A 20,470-nucleotide genomic window follows, 5' to 3' on the forward strand; every position below is an offset into this window, starting at 1 on the left:
TCCGGTTTGCGTTGAGCTTCACTGGAACAATGCAGCAGGCCAAGGACAGACATGTGGGCAAGAGAGCAGGGTGGAGTGTTGAAATGGCAAGCGACAGGGAGGTTTGGGTCATTCTTGTGGACAGACTGAAGATGTTCTACAAAGTGGTCACCCAGTCTGCGTTTGGTCTCCCCAATGTAGAGGAAACTGCATTGGGAGCAGCGAATGCAGTAGACTAAATTGAGGGAAGTGCAAGTGAAATGCTGCTTCACTTGAAAGGAGTGTTTGGGCCCTTGGACGGTGAGGAGAGAGGAAGTAAAGGGGCAGGGGTTACACCTTCTGCGGTTGCATGGGAAGGTGCCATAGGAGGGGGTTGAGGAGTAGGGGGTGATGGAGGAGTGGACCAGGGTGTCCCGGAGGGAATGATCCCTACGGAATGCCGATAAGGGGGGTGAAGGGAAGATGTGTTTGGTGGTGGCATCATGCTGGAGTTGGTGGAAATGGCGGAGGATGATCCTTTGAATGCGGAGGCTGGTGGGGTGATAAGTGAGGACAAGGGGGACCCTATCATGTTTCTGGGAGGGAGGAGAAAGCGTGAGGGTGGATGCGCGGGAGATGGGCCGGACACGGTTGCGGTGCCTGTCAACCACCGTGGGTGGAAAACCTCGGTTAAGGAAGAGGGAGGACATGTCAGAAGCGCCGTTGTGGAAGATGGATCCAAATCTAGATCCAGATCCAGGTTGTTTCGTGGATCCGCGCCGGGAATTCAGTCCCTCTCGCCACATCTGGGCAGAGTTAAAGGTCCGTGTGAACCGCGGCTTTTCAGATCGAAGCGGACAGAGAGCGGACCAGAACCAGGATAAAAACCGGGATAGAAACCGGGATAGAAACCGGGATAGAGGTGGAATCCAGGCAATTCCCAGACCAATGCAGCTCCTGCAGCAACACCTCACAGCTGGTATGTGTCCTCATGTATTGATGTGAAATATTGTTAATAACAAGTTTCCTGGTTGATTGTATCGGGGACTTTGACTTGTTAAATCTCTTCATTCAACATTAAATAACTTGTCCGTCGGTGAATATCGCTCCCAATTCCCGCCCGCCTGGGGCTGGGTGCTGAATTCCAGCGGTGTCGGTGAGCTGTGCTGGGCTGGGCTGGGCTGGGCTCATTGTGATGTGATTGTCCCAGCACCACTGACTCAGGATATACTCCCCAGCCCACACACACCCTCTGGGTCCCCCACCCTGCCTCTCACACCCTGCTTCTGAGGCCCCCCACCCTCCCATCCCACCTGTCTCCCGCACACCTGGGCACCGATCAAACTGAACCCAGCTGAACCCTCTCTCCTTGGGAATATTGCTGGAAATCTTCAACGGGCATTTTTTTTTTTAAACCTTGCATTTTAAATGTAGCAGCGATTGTAAGGAATTTACCCAGATGCTCTTTCATATTCACAGACACCCACTCACTCACAGACACAGGCACACAAACACAAACACACACTCACACAGACACAGGCACACAAACACACTCACACACCCACTCACTCACAGACACAGGCACACAAACACAAACATACACCCACTCACACAGACACAGGCACACAAACACACACACACACCCACTCGCTCACAGACACGGGCACACAAACACAAACACACACTCACACAGACACAGGCACACAAACACACTCACACACCCACTCACTCAGACACAGGCACACAAACACACACACACACTCACACAGACACAGGCACACAAACACACTCACACACTCACACAGACACAGGCACATATACTAATGCTCACGGGTGTACACCCACTCAAACAGGTACACACTCACTCACAGACACACACACATACCCCCCAAAGCCTGTCCACCATCTACAACACACAAGTCAGGAGTGTGATGGAATACTCCCCACTTGCCTAGATGAGTGCAGCTCCCACAACACTCAAGAAGCTCAACACCATCCAGGACAAAGCAGCCCCGCTTGATTGGCACCACATCCACAAACATTCACTCCCTCCACCACCGACGCACAGTAGCAGCAGTGTGTGTACCAGCTACAAGATGCACTGCAGGAATTTACCAAGGCTCTTTCAACAGCACCTTCCAAACCCATGACCAATACCATCTAGAAGGACAAGGTCAGCAGATAAATGGGAACACCACCACCTGGAAGTTCCCCTCCAAGTCAATCATCATCCTGACTTGTAAATATATCACCCTTCCTTCACTGTCGCTGGGTCAAAATCCTGGAACTCCCTCCCTAACAACACCACATGGACTGCAGGGGTTCAAGAAGGCAGCTCACCACCACCTTCTCAAGGGCAATTAGGGATGGGCAATAAATGCCCATGAATGAATAAAAAACTCAGACAAGTACACAGACACACACACATTCTCAGACAGGTACATTCACTCACAGACACACATACATACTCAGACAGGTACACTCACTCATACACACAAATACTCAGACAGGTACATGCACTCACATACACATACAAAGACAGGTACATGCACTCACATACACATACATACTCAGACAGGTACACACACTCACGTACACACACATACTCAGACAGGTACACTCACTCGTAAGCACACATACATACTCAGAAAGGTGCACTCACTCACATACACACATTCATACACAGACAGGTGTACTCACTCACATACACACACACATACTCAGACAGGTACACTCACTCACACATACATACATACTTGGACAGGTGCACTCACTCACATATACACACATACTCAGACAGGTACACTCACTCACATAGACAGGTACATTCACTCACACATACACACACATACTAAGACAGGTACACGCACTCACATACACATTCATACTTAGACAGGTACATTCGCTCACATACGCATACGCATACTCAGGCAGGAACACTCACTCAGAGACACACACACATGCTCATACAGGTACATGCACTCACATACACACACAAATGCTCAGACAGGCACACTCACTTATACACACACATACTCAGACAGGCACATTCATTTATACACACACATACTCAGACAGGCACACTCACTTATACAAACACATACTCAGACAGGCACACTCATTTATACACACACATACTCAGACAGGCCCACTCACATATACACACACATACTCAGACAGGTACACTCACTTATACACACACATACTCAGACAGGTACACTCACTTATACACACACATACTCAGACAGGCACACTCATTTATACACACACATACTCAGACAGGCACACTCGTTTATACACACACATACTCAGACAGGCACACTCATTTATACACACACATACTCAGACAGGTACACTCACTTATACACACACATACTCAGACAGGTACACTCACTTATACAAACACATACTCAGACAGGCACACTCATTTATACACACACATACTCAGACAGGTACACTCACTCACAGACACACACAGGTACTCAGATGGGCACATACTCACATGCACACACATTCGCAATCATATACTTGTGCACAGAGTGAATTTGTAGAATCATTGTATATTTTTAGTTTATGGTTGTTTAATTGAAATGAAACGTTCATTCAGATTATTTAAATGTGAAAAAGAATAATGTATTTATTTGTTAATTTGAACTGCATAATTTGAATTGTTTTCATGTGTAGATAAAGAAAAGGTTTGAACGAGCAGGACGTGATTGTACTCCGATAACATTGTGCCCATGAACATTCTGAAAAAGTTACCTGTGTTTATGAACGGGACTGAAGGTTAGAGATAAGAGATTCATGGGACTCTTGCTGCTTTGGTGAGGCTCTCCCTCCTGGGTGGCTGGAGCCTCGGGGGCTGGGGATAGGGGAGGGGTCTGGGGGGTTGGTGGTGGGGCTGGTGTGTGGCTGGAGATTCAGTTAACGTTTGGGTGTCCTGCAGGAATTTCTGTGAAGGGGAAACTCGGCAGGAAGTTTCCTCTGGAGTTGAGGGTGTGATGTAGAGTCTGTGATGTATATATTGGGGTGGAGTGGGGTTGTAAAGTTCAAATGGGCGAATGGCCTTTTTGTACCTCAAATCTTGTTTTGTTTTTTTTTTACATAATTGACTGTTTTGGAGTCACCCAGACTACATTATTATTATCCCAATATTCTCCTGCCTGGCCCCTCATCTTCCAGCCTCCTTAAACTTTAACTCCAAAAACCTGCTGCCCACGTCCTAACTCATGTCGTTTCCTGTTCCCTTCTCACCCACTGACTGACACTGGCTTCCAGTCTAGTAACACCTCAGTTATAAAACTCTCATCCTCATGTACAAATTCCTCACCTCCTTCCTATCTCCATAATCCCCTCCAGCGTTGGCATCTTTCACACTGTCCACTGCCCACTTCCTTCCCTCCGCCTTTGGCGCTGTGCCTTCAGCTACTGAGGCCTTAAACTCAGCAGTTCCTTCCCTAAACCGCTCCACTTGCCAACTTCTCTGCATTTAAGAGGCTCCTTAAAGCCTTTCTGAGCAAGCCCATTGTATTGGGGGACGGGTGGGGTACCACAAAGATGCACTGAGGAACCCACCACCCCCCCCACCCCCATGGGGACTCTTCTTTTCTCCCCATTCCACCTTCTCCCGCAGGCCCGGTCCTTCCCACCACCCCTCAACGGAGGCAACCCCAAGGCCCTCCCCACTCCCCACTCCCCCCAACCCCCACCCCACATACCGACCTTACACACTTAGCTTCTCCCTGGCCTGTCAAGGACCTTTGAACTTGGCTGGACCTTCCACTGGCCTGGTTTAGGGCAGCAGGTGTTGTACAAGATGGGGCAGTCCCTTTGACACTAGGGCCCTGGGGATGCGACAAACTATCCGGACCTCACCTGTCCTGAGTCGGAAGGTCAGGCAAGACAGGTGGGAAAAAAAATGTAGGTATGAAACTAGGAGCAGAATGACAATCCAATGCTGATTGGCTCTCTGAGGAAGTTCCAGGCCCATCTATCTCCTTGTGAGGCTTGGTGTGAAATTTAGTTTGATAATACTCCTGAGAAATGCTTTGGGACGTTTTACAAACTTAAAGGTGCTACATAAGTGCAAATTGTTATTGTATACCGTGACACGTGACTGTGCATGGAATTTTAGCTCCTTGTTGTTATTAGATTAGTGATTCAGAGACCTGGGCTAATAATGCAGAGAGCGTGAATTCAAAACCTGCAATGAAAAGCTGGTCTCAGCCTAAGTGACCGTGAATCTGCCAGATTGTCATAAAAATCCAATTGAAGTGCTTTAGGGGAGGTGACCCCTGTTGTCTTTACCCAGTCTGCATCTATAGGTGACTCCAGACCTGCACCAACATGGTTGACTCTTAACTGCCCTCTGATCCTTCTCTGTCACTGGGTCAAAATGCTGGAACTCCCTCCCTAACAGCACTGTGGGTGTACCTACACCACATGGACTGCAGCGGCTCAAGAAGGCAGCTCGCCCCCACCTTCACAAGGGGCAATTAGGGATGGGCAATAAATGCTGGGCCCAGCCAGCGACGCCCACAGTGTAACACTCAGTTACACTGCTACATTCTCTGGGCAGTTAGGGGTGAATTGTGAATGTGGGCCTTGTTAGTGACCCCACGACCACCCCCTCACCGCTATCCCAAGAGAAGGTAAAATAAAACTAATCCTGACATCTGCGGATATCCCAGTCTAGGAGGGGGCCTGATCAGGAGCACACAAGCTGCCTGAATGGGTTTCCCTCCATATGGGCTCAGGGCCCATATGACATGGTGGCAGGGTCACCCAGTGGATAGCAATCTCATCCTTGAGTCAGAAGGTTGTGGGTTTGAGCCCCACTTCAGCATATAATCCTGGCTGATCTGCCAGTGCAGTTACTCAGGGGAGTGTTGGAGATCAGGTCTGTCAGATGGGACATTGAACTGAGGCCCTGCTCCTTCAGGTGGTGTTATTTCAAAGAAGCACAGGTACCCTGTCCAATATTTATCCCTCAGTCAACACGCTGGAAAGAGATAGCCCGTCCATTTTCACATTGTGACGGACTCTCAGGATCTACAACGACCAACCACTTGAGCTTTCCCCTGTATCTTCTGGTCACCTGTAGCTCTCTCACTGACGCTGCTGAATTCAGTTCAGTGTCTGAGGAAAGTTCCAGAAGCTGGAGAGATGATGTGTGGAGTGAAGCTTGGAAGAGAAGAGTGGGACCTCGGTTAGACCACCTCACTTCCCTGTGCTTTTGCACCTGTCAGGGGTTTGGGGAACGGTAACCCGGGGAAGTCCCAGGGCTTCCCACAAGGACTGGACAAGAGGCTACATGAATAACCCATCGTTGTGGAACAGCTCACTCGGTGACATTGGCAGTGGGTGAATTCACAGAGCTTGTAGCTCAGTGACCAGTGCCAGCCACTCAGCACAGGTCCAAAGACATTCTACATTGGCAACAAAATGACATCACTTCTGCACCTCGTCCTGAGACTGTGGCCCCATGTTCCAGATTCCACAGCCAGGAGAGTCAATCTCTGTGCCTATCCCTGTAAAACCCTCCCAGAAGCTTCAACGTTTCAATGAGATCACCTCTTATTCTGCCAAACTGCAAAGAATTTAGACCCAATTTACTCAGCCTCTTGCCAGCCCCTCATCCGCGGGATTATTCTGGTGAACCTTCACTGTACCACCTCCGAAACAAGTTTAACCATTCGTAAATAAAGATAATAACTGGTTTATTGAAAAGTGATTGTGCTGAATTGTGATGACAATATAAAGAAAACAAGTAATCATATTTTGTAACATAGTTATAGACAATTATTAAAATAATAAAGTTTGCACAATTATGAACATTTCAGTTTGCAAATAATTACAATATTTTTCAAAATATGGAGACCCAAACCGGGCACCGTGTTCCGGCTCTCCCTAAACTGGGCACCGTGTTCAGGCTCTCACCAAAACCAGGCACCGTGTTCCGGCTCTCATCCAAACCGGGCACCGCGTTCTGGCTCTCACCCAAACTGGGCACCGTGTTCAGGCTCTCACCAAAACCAGGCACCGTGTTCCGGCTCTCATCCAAACCGGGCACTGTGTTCCGGCTCTCCCTAAACCAGGCACCATGTTCCGGCTCTCCCTAAAGCGGGCACCGTGTTCCGGCTCTCACCCAAACCGGGCACCGCGTTCCGGCTCTCACCCAAACCGGGCACCGCGTTCTGGCTCTCACCCAAACTGGGCACCGTGTTCCGGCTCTCCCTAAACCGGGCACCGTGTTCCGGCTCTCCCTAAACCGGGCACCGCGTTCGGGCTCTCCCTAAACCGGGCACCGCGTTCCGGTTCTCAGCCCAACCGGGCACCGTATTCCGGCTCTCCCTAAACCGGGCATCGTGTTCTGGTTCTCTCTAAACCGGGCACCGTGTTCCTGCTCTTACCCAAACCGGACACCGTGTTCCGACTCTCACCCAAAACGGGCACCGTGTTCCGGTTCTCCCTAAACTGGGCACCATGTTCCGGCTCTCTCTAAACCGGGCACCATGTTCTGGCTCTCCCTAAATCGGGCACCGTGTTCCGGCTCTCCCTAAACCGGGCACCGTGTTCTGGCTCTCTCTAAACCGGGCACCGTGTTCCGGCTCTCACCCAAACCGGGCACCGTGTTCCGGCTCTCACCCAAACCGGGCACCGTGTTCTGGCTCTCCCTAAACTGGGCACCGTGTTCCGGCTCTCCCTAAACCGGGCACCGTGTTCCGGCTCTCACCCAAACTGGGCACCGTGTTCCGGCTCTCTCTAAACCGGGCACCGTGTTCCGGCTCTCACCCAAACCAGGCACCGTGTTCCGGCTCTCCCTAAACTGGGCACCGTGTTCCGGCTCTCACCCAAACCAGGCACCGTGTTCCGGTTCTCCCTAAACTGGGCACCGTGTTCCGGCTCTCCCTAAACCGGGCACCGTGTTCCGGCTCTCCCTAAACCGGGCACCGTGTTCCGGCTCTCACCCAAACCAGGCACCGTGTTCCGGTTCTCCCTAAACTGGGCACCGTGTTCCGGTTCTCCCTAAACTGGGCACCGTGTTCCGGCTCTCCCTAAACCGGGCACCGTGTTCCGGCTCTCCCTAAACCGGGCACCGTGTTCCGGCTGTTGCCAGAGGCCTGTCTGATTGTAGCAGTGTTACAGTATCTGCCTTCCTGTATCTGTTTTGCTGACACTGTGGAGTTGGTAGTAAGAGCGAAGCTGGGCCTAGCAATGTGGAAACACTGTATTCGGGTCAGTCTTCAAGCGCAGGACTGGTTGAGGCGGGTATGGACTGGTTATATGAGTGGCACCCATTCTATGGATGAGAACTCTGCCCACAGGGCGGGTGATTCATTCTCTCGATGTGGTCAGGACTTGTTGTCCTGGATAGTGGTGCAGTTTCTACTCATTGATAATTTGTGCATGGTTTGATATGCTCCGAGTGACTTGCCAGCGGAGGGTGGTTGAGTCACAATCACACCAGACTGGACGATGAGGTCAGATTTCCTTCCCAAAAGGACATTAGTGAATTTGTTGGGTTTTTTTTTATGACAATCCTCCGGTTTCGTGCTCACTTTTAATGTTTGGCAGCTTCAGATTCTTTAGTTGTGAATTCAGATTGTGCAACCTGTCCTTGCTGGGGTTTGAGCTCATGTTCTCTGGATTGTTAGTCCCGTAAGGAGAGAATCTCCTGGATTAGTCTAATTTGGAGCAGTTGAGTCTGTAGCTCCTCCAGCCTCCGATGCAGGCTCGGGCTGGGTTTGAGTGCCAGGTGCAGGTGTCAGTGGGTTGATCTGTGTGTAATGTTGAGTGAACATTGACTCAGTGCCAATTACTGAGCTCAGTAATGACCCCACCTGCTTGCTGTTCCCGGGTTACCAGTAGTGAAGGGTTGTTGGCCAATGAGAAGATCCGCTTGCAGCTCAGGCCAGGTTATAGCACTCGCCTGCTACTCGGCTGGTTTGTGTCCGATCTCAGACCCTGTGTTTCTCTCACCTTCCCTACAGGTCAGGATGGTGAGCGTGCTGTCTAGACGTCTGGGAAAGCGGTCACTGCTCGGCGCCCTGGTTCACACACCCAGTCCTTCTGGGGATGGGATACTGATTCCTGGTGTAATCCAAGCATTCCGGCTGGATCCTGGGAGAGGAAACTCCTTTTACACAGTGTCGTTTGAAGATGGCCAGTTCAAGGAGTACAGTGAAGAGAGCATCATCGGAGCAGGGTTTCAGAGTCTGTCTCGGTTTAAACTCTACCCAGGCCAGAAGGTAGAAGGGGCTAAATACTGTGCTAGTGTTTGTGGGGAGCTGGGGACCGACTAGAAGCATGGGCGTTGGTAGATGCCTTGCCATCAATGCAGCCGCTGAGCCCTTGACCCCCTGCTCACAATGACGGTCTCACCTTTTCACCCCCCCCCCAGGTATATCTGACCCACGACGGGCGTGAGTGTGAGGGCCTGGTTGAGCAGCACAATCACGTGGATAACCAGGTTCTGATCTACGTGGAGGAACTGGACCTGCGCTCGCTGCGGAGAATCGAGGATATCCGGCTGGGCGAGAGCCGGAAGTCACCCCGACTTCAGGAGCTGGAGAGGGACAACGGCAAAGCGACAAGCAACCAAGCTGAAGCTGGGAAGAGCCAACGCTCGGAGAGCATAGACGTTCCTCCACGGTGGGTCCGGGGTGTGTGCTGGGGGTGGGGGGGGGGGGGTGGACAGTGCAGGGAGCAGGGGGGTTGGGGGGGGGTGAGACGAGGGAGGAGATGGGTGGGAAACGAGGGGGGGGGGGGGGCGGTAGATGAGGAAGGAGGTGGGGGGGTAGACAGTGCAGGGAGCAGGGGGGAGGAGGGGGAGACGAGGGAGGAGATGGGGGGGAAACGAGGGGGGGGGAGACGAGGGGGGGGAGACGAGGGAGGAGGGGGGGAGACGAGGGGGGGGAGACGAGGGGGGGGGAGACGAGGGAGGAGGGAGGGGGGGGGAGACGAGGGGGGGGAGACGGGGGGGGGAGATGAGGGAGGAGGGGGGGGAGACGAGGGGGGGGAGACGAGGGAGGAGGGAGGAGGGGGGAGACGAGGGGGGGGAGACGGGGGGGGAGACGAGGGAGGAGGGAGGAGGGGGGAGACGATGGGGGGGAGACGAGGGAGGAGGGAGGGGGGGGAGACGAGGGGGGGGAGACGGGGGGGGGCGACGAGGGGGGGGGAGACGGGGTGGGGGAGACGAGGGAGGAGGGGGGGGAGACGAGGGGCGGGAGACGGGGTGGGGGGAGACGAGGGAGGAGGGGGGAGGGGGGAGACGAGGGGGGGGGAGACGAGGGAGGAGGGAGGAGGGGGGAGACGAGGGGGGTGAGACGGGGGGGGGGAGACGAGGGAGGAGGGAGGGGGGAGACGAGGGGGGGGGAGACGAGGGAGGAGGGAGGAGGGGGGAGACGAGGGGGGGGAGACGGGGGGGGGAGACGAGGGAGGAGGGAGGGGGGAGACGAGGGGGGGGGAGACGAGGGAGGAGGGAGGGGGGAAGACGAGGGGGGGGAGACGAGGGGGGGGAGACGAGGGAGGGGGGGCGGTGGAGACGAGAGGGGGGGAGACGAGGGGGGGGAGACGAGGGAGGAGGGAGGGGGGGGAGACGAGGGGGGGAGACGGGGGGGGGAGACGAGGGAGGCGGGAGGAGGGGGGAGACGAGGGGGGGAGACGGGGGGGGGAGACGAGGGAGGAGGGAGGGGGGAGACGAGGGGGGGGGGAGACGAGGGAGGAGGGAGGGGGGGAAGACGAGGGGGGGGAGACGAGGGGGGGGGAGACGAGGAGGAGGGAGGGGGGAAGACGAGGGGGGGAGACGAGGGGGGGGAGACGAGGGAGGAGGGGCAGATCCGTGTTCACATGTTGTTCACTGGGATGTAATGGAGGGAGGGAGGGATAGGGAGACACCGTGGCAAAGAGACAGCTCCTGGTTGCTACTGCCAACCCTGAGCTCCAGGTTCAGCCCCTCTTGTTTTCGGCAGCCAGAGAGGGAGAGATGAGGGTTGGGATGGGGTGGGGGGGGGGGTGTGTGTGTGTGTGTGTGTGTGGGCGGCGGGAGGTTGCGGGGGGCGGGGGGGGTCCTAGTATGGGATGGGCATTGCTTCATTTTCCCAGTGGGATTACAGGGTGAGCCCAGCTACCAGGACGCGGGAGGCAGTTTGAGGTGTGGTTATAAATCGGAGATGTGCTTGTGCCCAATGGTCACTGGGTGAACTCAGAAGTTGCTGTAGGAAGGGCTCGCTTGTTCTCAACCCCTGACTGACACATGTTATTCCCTTCAGGGCCCAGGGAACAGTTGAAATGGATGAGATCATGGCAGCCATGGTGCTCACCAGCTTATCATCCAGTCCACTGGTTAACAGCCCCTTACACAGTAAACCAAGGACAGGTAAGAGCATCCATGTGTAGATAGCCTCTGCTGCCTGGTGTTTTCACATGAAAGGTTAATGGGATCTCTTCATCGTCCTGGGGAGGGAACTGGGGTCTCCGCTGAGTTTCTGATGGGTGGTTGATCTGTGTCGGTAAATGTCTTGATGGTCACTGAAAGCTGTCAGCTCACACACACTGTTCACGCTGCACTGGGATAGAGAGCGTGTGAGTGACGCTTCCTGTCTGATTTGTTCCTGGGTCAGTGCTGGGAGATTCTGGGAATGACTCCGGGAATGGGAACAGCAGCAACTGGAGCAGCAACTCCTCATCCCCTCCTACACCCCCACTTGGACAGTGTCTGAGCGCAGCGCCGACGGACAGCGGAACAGAGCAACACGACCAGTCACTGCTGTCAGAGGAGCCGCTACCTCGCAAGAGGAAGGTAAATAAATGGGAAGAGAACAAGAATATAGAACTGGTGCTGCTGGGAGGAGGGGGGGAGAAGGACAGACTGGGTGGGTAGGGGAGGGTGTGGGAGGGTTGGGGGAGGGTGGGGGAGGGTTGGGGAGGGTGGGGGAGGGTTGGGGGAGGGTTGGGGAGGGTGGCGGAGGGTGGGGGAGGGTAGGGGAGGGTTGGGGGAGGGTGGGGGAGGGTAGGGGAGGGTGGGGGAGGGTGGGGGAGGGTGGGGGAGGGTTGGGGAGGGTTGGGGAGGGTGGGGGAGGGTGGGGGAGGGTTGGGGAGGGTTGGGGAGGGTGGCGGAGGGTGGGGGAGGGTGGGGGAGGGTGGGGGAGGGTAGGGGAGGGTTGGGGAGGGTAGGGGAGGGTGGGGGGAGGGTGGGGGAGGGTTGGGGGAGGGTGGGGGAGGGTGGGGGAGGGTTGGGGAGGGTGGGGGAGGGTGTGGGAGGGTGGGGGAGGGTTGGGGAGGGTGGGGGAGGGTGTGGGAGGGTGGGGGAGGGTGTGGGAGGGTGGGGGAGGGTGTGGGAGGGTAGGGGAGGGTGGGGGGAGGGTACGGGAGGGTGGGGGAGGGTTGTGGGAGGGTAGGGGAGGGTGGGGGGAGGGTACGGGAGGGTGGGGGAGGGTGTGGGAGGGTTGGGGGAGGGTAGGGGAGGGTTGGGGGAGGGTGGGGGAGGGTGGCGGAGGGTTGGGGAGGGTGGGGGAGGGTGGGGGAGGGTGGGGGAGGGTTGGGGGAGGGTAGGGGAGGGTTGGGGGAGGGTGGGGGAGGGTGGCGGAGGGTTGGGGAGGGTGGGGGAGGGTAGGGGAGGGTTGGGGGAGGGTGGGGGAGGGTGGCGGAGGGTTGGGGAGGGTGGGGGAGGGTGGGGGAGGGTGGCGGAGGGTTGGGGAGGGTGGTGGAGGGTGGGGGAGGGTTGGGGGAGGGTTTGGGGAGGGTGGCGGAGGGTGGGGGAGGGTTGGGGGAGGGTGGGGGAGGGTAGGGGAGGGTTGGGGAGGGTGGGGGAGGGTTTGGGGAGGGTGGGGGAGGGTGGGGGAGGGTGGGGGAGGGTAGGGGAGGGTGGGGGAGGGTAGGGGAGGGTGGGGGAGGGTAGGGGAGGGTTGGGGAGGGTGGGGGAGGGTGGGGGAGGGTGGGGGAGGGTGGGGGAGGGTGGGGGAGGGTAGGGGAGGGTTGGGGAGGGTGGGGGAGGGTGGGGGAGGGTTGGGGAGGGTGGCGGAGGGTGGGGGAGGGTAGGGGAGGGTTGGGGGAGGGTGGGGGAGGGTAGGGGAGGGTGGGGGAGGGTAGGGGAGGGTGGGGGAGGGTGGGGGAGGGTTGGGGAGGGTAGGGGAGGGTGGGGGAGGGTAGGGGAGGGTTGGGGGAGGGTTCAGCAGCCCTGCTGTGGGACCCTCACTGATCCATGGCTGTGTTGGTGATGGGCTTCCGCTGATAGAGTTGTTTACCGGGGTTTATCTCTCTGTGTCCCTGCCCGCTCTCCCAGAACTCGATGAAGGTCTTGTATCGCTGCATGTGGCCAGACTGCCAGAAACTCCTCTCGTCACCTGTTGGAATCCGGAGGCACATCCGAACTGTACATCTCAGGTAGGAGCTCAGGGCCTGGTGGGGTGGGGTTTACAGAGGGGAGAGGCCTCATGAGGATGGACATCAGAACAGGAGACACTATTTACATCTGGGACCTCCTCCTTGTAAGAATGGGACATAAAACTCTGGATAGGCCAGAATAATTTCTCCATCAAACTCTCCCAGGACAGGTACAGCACGGGGTTAGATACAGAGTAAAGTTCCCTCTACACTGTCCCCATCAAATACTCCCAGGACAGGTACAGCACGGGGTTAGATACAGAGTAAATCTCCCTCTGCACTGTCCCCATCAAACATTCCCAGGACAGGAACAGCACGGGGTTAGATACAGAGTAAAGCTCCCTCTATACTGTCCCCATCAAACACTCCCAGGACAGGTACAGCACGGGGTTAGATACAGAGTAAATCTCCCTCTACACTGTCCCCATCAAACACTCCCAGGACAGGTACAGCACGGGGTTAGATACAGAGTAAATCTCCCTCTACACTGTCCCCATCAAACACTCCCAGGACAGGTACAGCACGGGGTTAGATACAGAGTAAATCTCCCTCTACACTGTCCCCATCAAACACTCCCAGGACAGGTACAGCACGGGGTTAGATACAGAGTAAAGCTCCCTCTACACTGTCCCATCAAACACTCCCAGGACAGGTACAGCACGGGGTTAGATACAGAGTAAATCTCCCTCTACACTGTCCCCATCAAACACTCCCAGGACAGGTACAGCACGGGGTTAGATACAGAGTAAATCTCCCTATACACTGTCCCCATCAAACACTCCCAGGACAGGTACAGCACGGGGTTAGATACAGAGTAAAGCTCCCTCTACACTGTCCCCATCAAACACTCCCAGGACAGGTACAGCACGGGGTTAGATACAGAGTAAAGCTCCTTCTACACTGTCCCCATCAAACACTCCCAGGACAGGTACAGCACGGGGTTAGATACAGAGTAAATCTCCCTCTACACTGTCCCCATCAAACACTCCCAGGACAGGTACAGCACGGGGTTAGATACAGAGTAAAGCTCCCTCTACACTGTCCCATCAAACACTCCCAGGACAGGTACAGCACGGGGTTAGATACAGAGTAAATCTCCCTCTACACTGTCCCCATCAAACACTCCCAGGACAGGTACAGCACGGGGTTAGATACAGAGTAAATCTCCCTATACACTGTCCCCATCAAACACTCCCAGGACAGGTACAGCACGGGGTTAGATACAGAGTAAATCTCCCTCTACACGGTCCCCATCAAACACTCCCAGGACAGGTACAGCACGGGGTTAGATACAGAGTAAAACTCACTCTACACTGTCCCCATCAAACACTCCCAGGACAGGTACAGCACGGGGTTAGATACAGAGTAAATCTCCCTCTACACTGTCCCCATCAAACACTCCCAGGACAGGTACAGCACGGGGTTAGATACAGAGTAAAGCTCCCTCTACACTGTCCCCATCAAACATTCCCAGGACAGGTACAGCACGGGGTTAGATACAGAGTAAATCTCCCTATACACTGTCCCCATCAAACACTCCCAGGACAGGTACAGCACGGGGTTAGATACAGAGTAAATCTCCCTATACACTGTCCCCATCAAACACTCCCAGGACAGGTACAGCACGGGGTTAGATACAGAGTAAAACTCCGTCTACACCGTCCCCATCAAAAACTCCCAGGACAGGTACAGCACGGGGTTAGATACAGAGTAAAACTCCCTCCAGATTGCCTTATCAGAAGAAGCTTTGTTGAATAAAAACGTGTTGAAGGAAATCCTGAGGTGTGACTGTCCCCAGGTGGTGTAGAAGGTTATTGCAGTTCCTGGCACATTTCGGGATAGTGCAGTTCCAGTATCACTGCCTTGGAGTGTGGAGCAGGGAGAATAGACAATGTCTTTGCTGCTTGTTCTGGAAGTGTATGCACTTGACGCTTGGGTTGAGGGAGTTCTGTTATGTGGATAAGCTGCAATCATTCTTCTTGGAGCAGAGAAGATTACGATTTCAGGAATGAGTTCGAAATCCTGAAAGGTTTTCATAAATTAAATCAGAATGAAGTGATAAAATAAATGGTGGAACCATCACAGGCTGTAGGAGAGGAGCGACTGACAGTATATGTGCGTAAATCATCAAAGGCGTCAGGGCCAGGTTTAGAAAGTGGTTAACAAAGCATACAGGATCCTGGGATTCATAAATAGGGGCATGGCGTTCGAAAATGAGGAAGTTATGATAAGGTGAAAACAAAATACTGTGGATGCTGGAAATCTGAAATATAAACAGAAAATGCTGGAAAAACTCAGCAGGTCTGACAGCCTCTGTGGAGAGAGAAACAGAGTTAACGTTTCGAGTCCCTATATAAACCTGTTTAAACACTGGTTCAGTCTCAGCTGGAGCATTATCTCCAGTTCTGGGCACCGCACTTTATGAAGGATGTCCATGTCTTGGAGCAGCTGTAAAAAAATATTCACCAGACTGGTTCCAGGGATGAGGAACTTCAGTTATGAAGGTAGATTGGAGAAGTTGGGACTGTTTTCCTTGGAGAAAAGAAAGCCGAGAGGAGATTTGATACAGATGTTCAAAATCATGAGGAGTCTGAACAGAGTAGTTAGGGAGTAACTGCTCCCATCGATGGAAGGATCGAGAACGAGAGTGCACAGATTTAAAGTGATGGGCAAAAGAGGCAATGGGGACATGAGGAGAAAGGTTTTCACTCAGTGACTGGTTAAGACCTGGAATGGGCTGTCTGAGAGGGTGGTAGAGGCAGGGTCAATATTAACTTTCAAAGATAAATCAGAATTTGAAAAGGAAAATTTTGCAGGATAATTGGGAACGAGCAGGAGAGAATGGGACTGATTGGATAGCTCTTTCACAGAACCAGCACAGGCACGATGGGTTGAATGGCCTCCTGCTGTGCTCCATCAGGATAAGAGCTAGGCCATTTAGGACTGACGTGAGGAGGAATTTCTTCACCTAGAGGTTGGTGAGTCTTTGGAATTCTCTATCCCGGAGACTGTGGAGGCCCAGTGATCGAGACTGTTCACAAGTGAGATCAACAGCTTTTTACATATTCAAAACACCGAGGATAGTGCAGAAAAGTGGCATTGAAGTGGAAGGTCAGTCATGATCCAGTTAAACGCTGGAGCAGGATGGAGGGGCTGAATGGATTACTCCTGCTCCTATGTTCCTATGTTCTTGTGTCCCTGTGTCATTCTCATTGACTGAGGACAAGACCTAACCTGCTTCTGAAGCATCACGTTGTTGAATAGCCTCGGATTGCATGCTGAGATTAGCCTTTTGGTTAAGCTAATGGGTGGGTGGGGGGGTGGGGGATGGTTGGGTGTTCACCCAGCGTCACTGAGTCTCTACCACCCCTGCCCCACCACCCCCCCCCACCCCCACCTTACACGCGCACCCTCCTCCACCCCCCACCCCCCCCAACACCCGACCTCCCCCCCGCCCGAGCACTGGCAGAGTTTGAGATGGAGTTTGGATTGAATTTGGAACAGTGACATCCCTCCCAAATGGAGAAGAGAGCCGGCTGCCGGGTGGGATCGGGATGGAGATTCCCCTTGTTTCAAGCTGTATTTATTTATTCAATTCCGGCAGGCGCAGCGACTCTGATCACAGTGACGGAGAGGAAGATTTCTACTACACGGAGATCCGAGTGAGTGCTGAGCCGGCCTCTGATATGCTGACCAGCCAGCACTGTAAATCTCCACCTGTCATCCTCCAGTGTCAGCAGGGCCCTGTCAGTCCACAAGAGGGACGGTCGGAACCCCAGCTCCTAAACACCCTCAGTCAGTCTGCTCCTAGCTGCTTCTGGCAGGTCTGTGTGGATCACACCTACCAGGTAAACAAAGGCTGCGTCTGCCTCATCCAGTCAGAGGAGATCAGACAGAGAAGCCGGTCTTTCAGAGTCTTGAACATCTTAACTGAGGCCAGTGACTGTGTGTCCGGACAGTGACCAGGCCATTGGGATAGGCAGTGACCGGGTCACTGGGACTGGTCAGTGACTGTGGGACTGGACAGTGACCGGGTCACTGGGACTGGACAGTGACAGGGTCACTGGGACTGGGCAGTGACTGTGGGACTGGACAGTGACCGGGTCACTGGGACTGGACAGTGACCGGGGCACTGGGTCTAGACAGTGACTGTGGGACTGGACAGTGACCAGGTCACTGGGATGGGCAGTGACTGTGGGACTGGACAGTGACTGGGTCACTGGGACTGGACAGTGACTGGGTCACTGGGACTGGACAGTGACAGAGTCACTGGGACTGGACAGTGACAGGGTCACTGGGTCTAGACAGTGACTGTGGGACTGGACAGTGACCGGGTCATTGGGACTGGACAGTGACTGTGAGACTGGACAGTGACCGGGTCACTGGGACTGGACAGTGACCGGGTCACTGGGACTGGGCAGTGACTGTGGGACTGGACAGTGACCGGGTCACTGGGACTGGACAGTGACCGGGGCACTGGGTCTAGACAGTGACTGTGGGACTGGACAGTGACCAGGTCACTGGGATGGGCAGTGATTGGGTCACTGGGACTGGGCAATGACCCGGTCACTGGACTCAGCAGTGACTGTGAGACTGGACAGTGACTGGGTCACTGGGACTGGACAGTGACCAGGTCACTGGGACTGGGCAGTGACTGTGGGACTGGACAGTGACTGGGTCACTGGGACTGGACAGTGACTGGGTCACTGGGACTGGACAGTGACCGGGCCATTGGGACTGGGCAGTGACTGTGGGACTGGACAGTGACCAGGTCACTGGGACTGGACAGTGACCGGGTCACTGGGACTGGACAGTGACCGGGCCATTGGGACTGGGCAGTGACTGTGGGACTGGACAGTGACCAGGTCACTGGGACTGGACAGTGACCGGGTCACTGGGACTGGACAGTGACCAGGCCATTGGGACTGGGCAGTGACTGTGGGACTGGACAGTGACCAGGTCACTGGGACTGGACAGTGACCGGGTCACTGGGACTGGACAGTGACCGGGTCACTGGGACTGGACAGTGACCGGGTCACTGGGACTGGACAGTGACCGGGTCACTGGGACTGGACAGTGACCGGGCCATTGGAACTGGGCAGTGACTGTGGGACTGGACAGTGACCGGGTCACTGGGACTGGACAGTGACCGTGAGACCGGACAGTGACCGGGTCACTGGGACTGGACAGTGACCGTGAGACCGGACAGTGACCGGGTCACTGGGACTGGACAGTGACTGTGAGACTGGACAGTGACCGGGTCACTGGGACTGGACAGTGACCGGGTCACTGGGACTGGTCAGTGACTGTGAGACTGGACAGAGACCGGGTCACTGGGACTGGACAGTGACCGGGTCACTGGGACTGGTCAGTGACTGTGAGACTGGACAGTGACCGGGTCACTGGGACTGGACAGTGACTAGGTCACTGGGATGGGCAGTGACTGTGGGACTGGGCAGTGACTGTGGGACTGGACAGTGACCGGGCCATTGGGACTGGACAGTAACTGGGTCACTGGGACTGGACAGTGACCGGGCCATTGGGACTGGACAGTGACCGGGGCATTGGGACTGGTCAGTGACTGTGGGACTGGGCAGTGACTGTGGGACTGGACAGTGACTGGGTCACTGGGACTGGACAGTGACCGGGCCATTGGGACTGGACAGTGACCGGGTCAATGGGACTGGGCAGTGACTGTGAGACTGGACAGTGACCAGGTCACTGGGAATGGGCAGTGACTGTGAGACTGGACAGTGACCAGGTCACTGGGAATGGGCAGTGACTGTGGGACTGGACAGTGACCAGGTCACTGGGAAAGGGCAGTGACTGTGAGACTGGACAGTGACCGGGTCAATGGGACTGGGCAGTGACTGTGAGACTGGACAGTGACCAGGTCACTGGGAATGGGCAGTGACTGTGGGACTGGACAGTGACCAGGTCACTGGGAATGGGCAGTGACTGTGGGACTGGACAGTGACAGGGTCACTGGGACTGGACAGTGACTGTGGGACTGGGCAGTGACTGTGGGACTGGACAGTGACCGGGCCATTGGGACTGGACAGTGACCGGGGCATTGGGACTGGTCAGTGACTGCGGGACTGGGCAGTGACTGTGGGACTGGACAGTGACCAGGTCACTGGGACTGGTCAGTGACTGTGGGACTGGGCTGTGACTGTGGGACTGGACAGTGACCAGGTCACTGGGACTGGACAGTGACTGTGGGACTGGACAGTGACCGGGTCACTGGGAATGGGCAGTGACTGTGGGACTGGACAGTGACAGGGTCACTGGGATTGAGCTGTGAGCACTGATCTCCTTCTATTTCAGGTCTCTCCAGATTTAGGCTGTTCTTTCACATTTGGGGATTGTTTCGTTCAGTCACAAGTGGCTTCACACAAACCACACATTGTATTTGCATCAACAACACCCAGCGCAGGCAGGTAAGTGAGGGGGTGGGGGGGACAAGGTATCTCACCTGGGAAATCTTATTCCTTTTACAACCATTGAAATCGCTAAAGTAATGGTTTGTTTTTTGCTGATTGACAGGAAGGTTCGTGGTGAAGCTAAGAAATGTCGCAAGGTGTACGGAGTGGAGAACAGGAGCCAGTGGTGTACAGCCTGTAAATGGAAGAAAGCCTGTCAACGCTTTCATGATTAAAAACTGCTGGGCGATTTTCAAGGTCCCAGAGCTGACCCTCCTTGTTATTTTTTTTACATCTGTCAGCTCCTCCTGAGCTGTGGAACTCCCTTTGATGGGGACAGAGTGGATTTGCCCAGCTAGGGGTCAGCTGGTAATGTCGGACCTGGGGTAATAGACTTGAAGCCAGTGGCGGAGGGGTGGGGTTGGGGGGGGGGGGTGGGGTGGTGGTTTGGCAGAGGTGGGAGGAGGGGTCCATTTCATTCCAGAGTCTGTCTCTGGGGAGAAGCGACCAGCTCTGCTGCTTTTGGTCCAGCCGCGTGCAGCACGTTGGACACCAGGGATTGAGCAGAATGTTCCTGTCGACAATGTCTGTCAGAGCCCAGCCGCTCCTTGAGCCACAGTCTAATTCCAGTGATCGATGGGAGCCACATTGAGACCACTGGACACTGTGAGGAACAATGCTGAGCGGAGACTTCCACCATTTCT

At 54.9% G+C, this 20,470-nt stretch overlaps 1 protein-coding gene across 3 annotated transcripts; it reads left to right on the top strand.

Annotated features, from left to right (window-relative positions):
- The first annotated feature begins 798 nt into the window (after positions 1-798).
- LOC121272385 (zinc finger protein 395-like) lies at positions 799-20,037 on the top strand. 3 transcript variants are annotated; one of them, XM_041179049.1, is made up of 10 exons: positions 799-937; positions 3,643-3,744; positions 8,952-9,209; positions 9,362-9,612; positions 11,232-11,338; positions 11,583-11,761; positions 13,244-13,344; positions 16,949-17,192; positions 19,672-19,784; positions 19,891-20,037. In XM_041179049.1, the coding sequence occupies exons 3-10, from the start codon at positions 8,958-8,960 to the stop codon at positions 20,000-20,002; spliced, it is 1,359 nt and encodes a 452-aa protein (XP_041034983.1). In that variant the 5' UTR covers positions 799-937; positions 3,643-3,744; positions 8,952-8,957; the 3' UTR covers positions 20,003-20,037. The 3 variants fall into 3 exon arrangements, with proteins under 3 accessions (XP_041034983.1, XP_041034992.1, XP_041034997.1); XM_041179058.1 differs by having other exon boundaries at positions 19,863-19,934; XM_041179063.1 differs by lacking the exon at positions 19,672-19,784.
- Positions 20,038-20,470: the final 433 nt, after the last annotated feature.

Source organism: Carcharodon carcharias, chromosome 2 (genome assembly GCF_017639515.1).
Source record: "Carcharodon carcharias isolate sCarCar2 chromosome 2, sCarCar2.pri, whole genome shotgun sequence".
Classification (NCBI taxonomy): Eukaryota; Metazoa; Chordata; class Chondrichthyes; order Lamniformes; family Lamnidae; genus Carcharodon; species Carcharodon carcharias.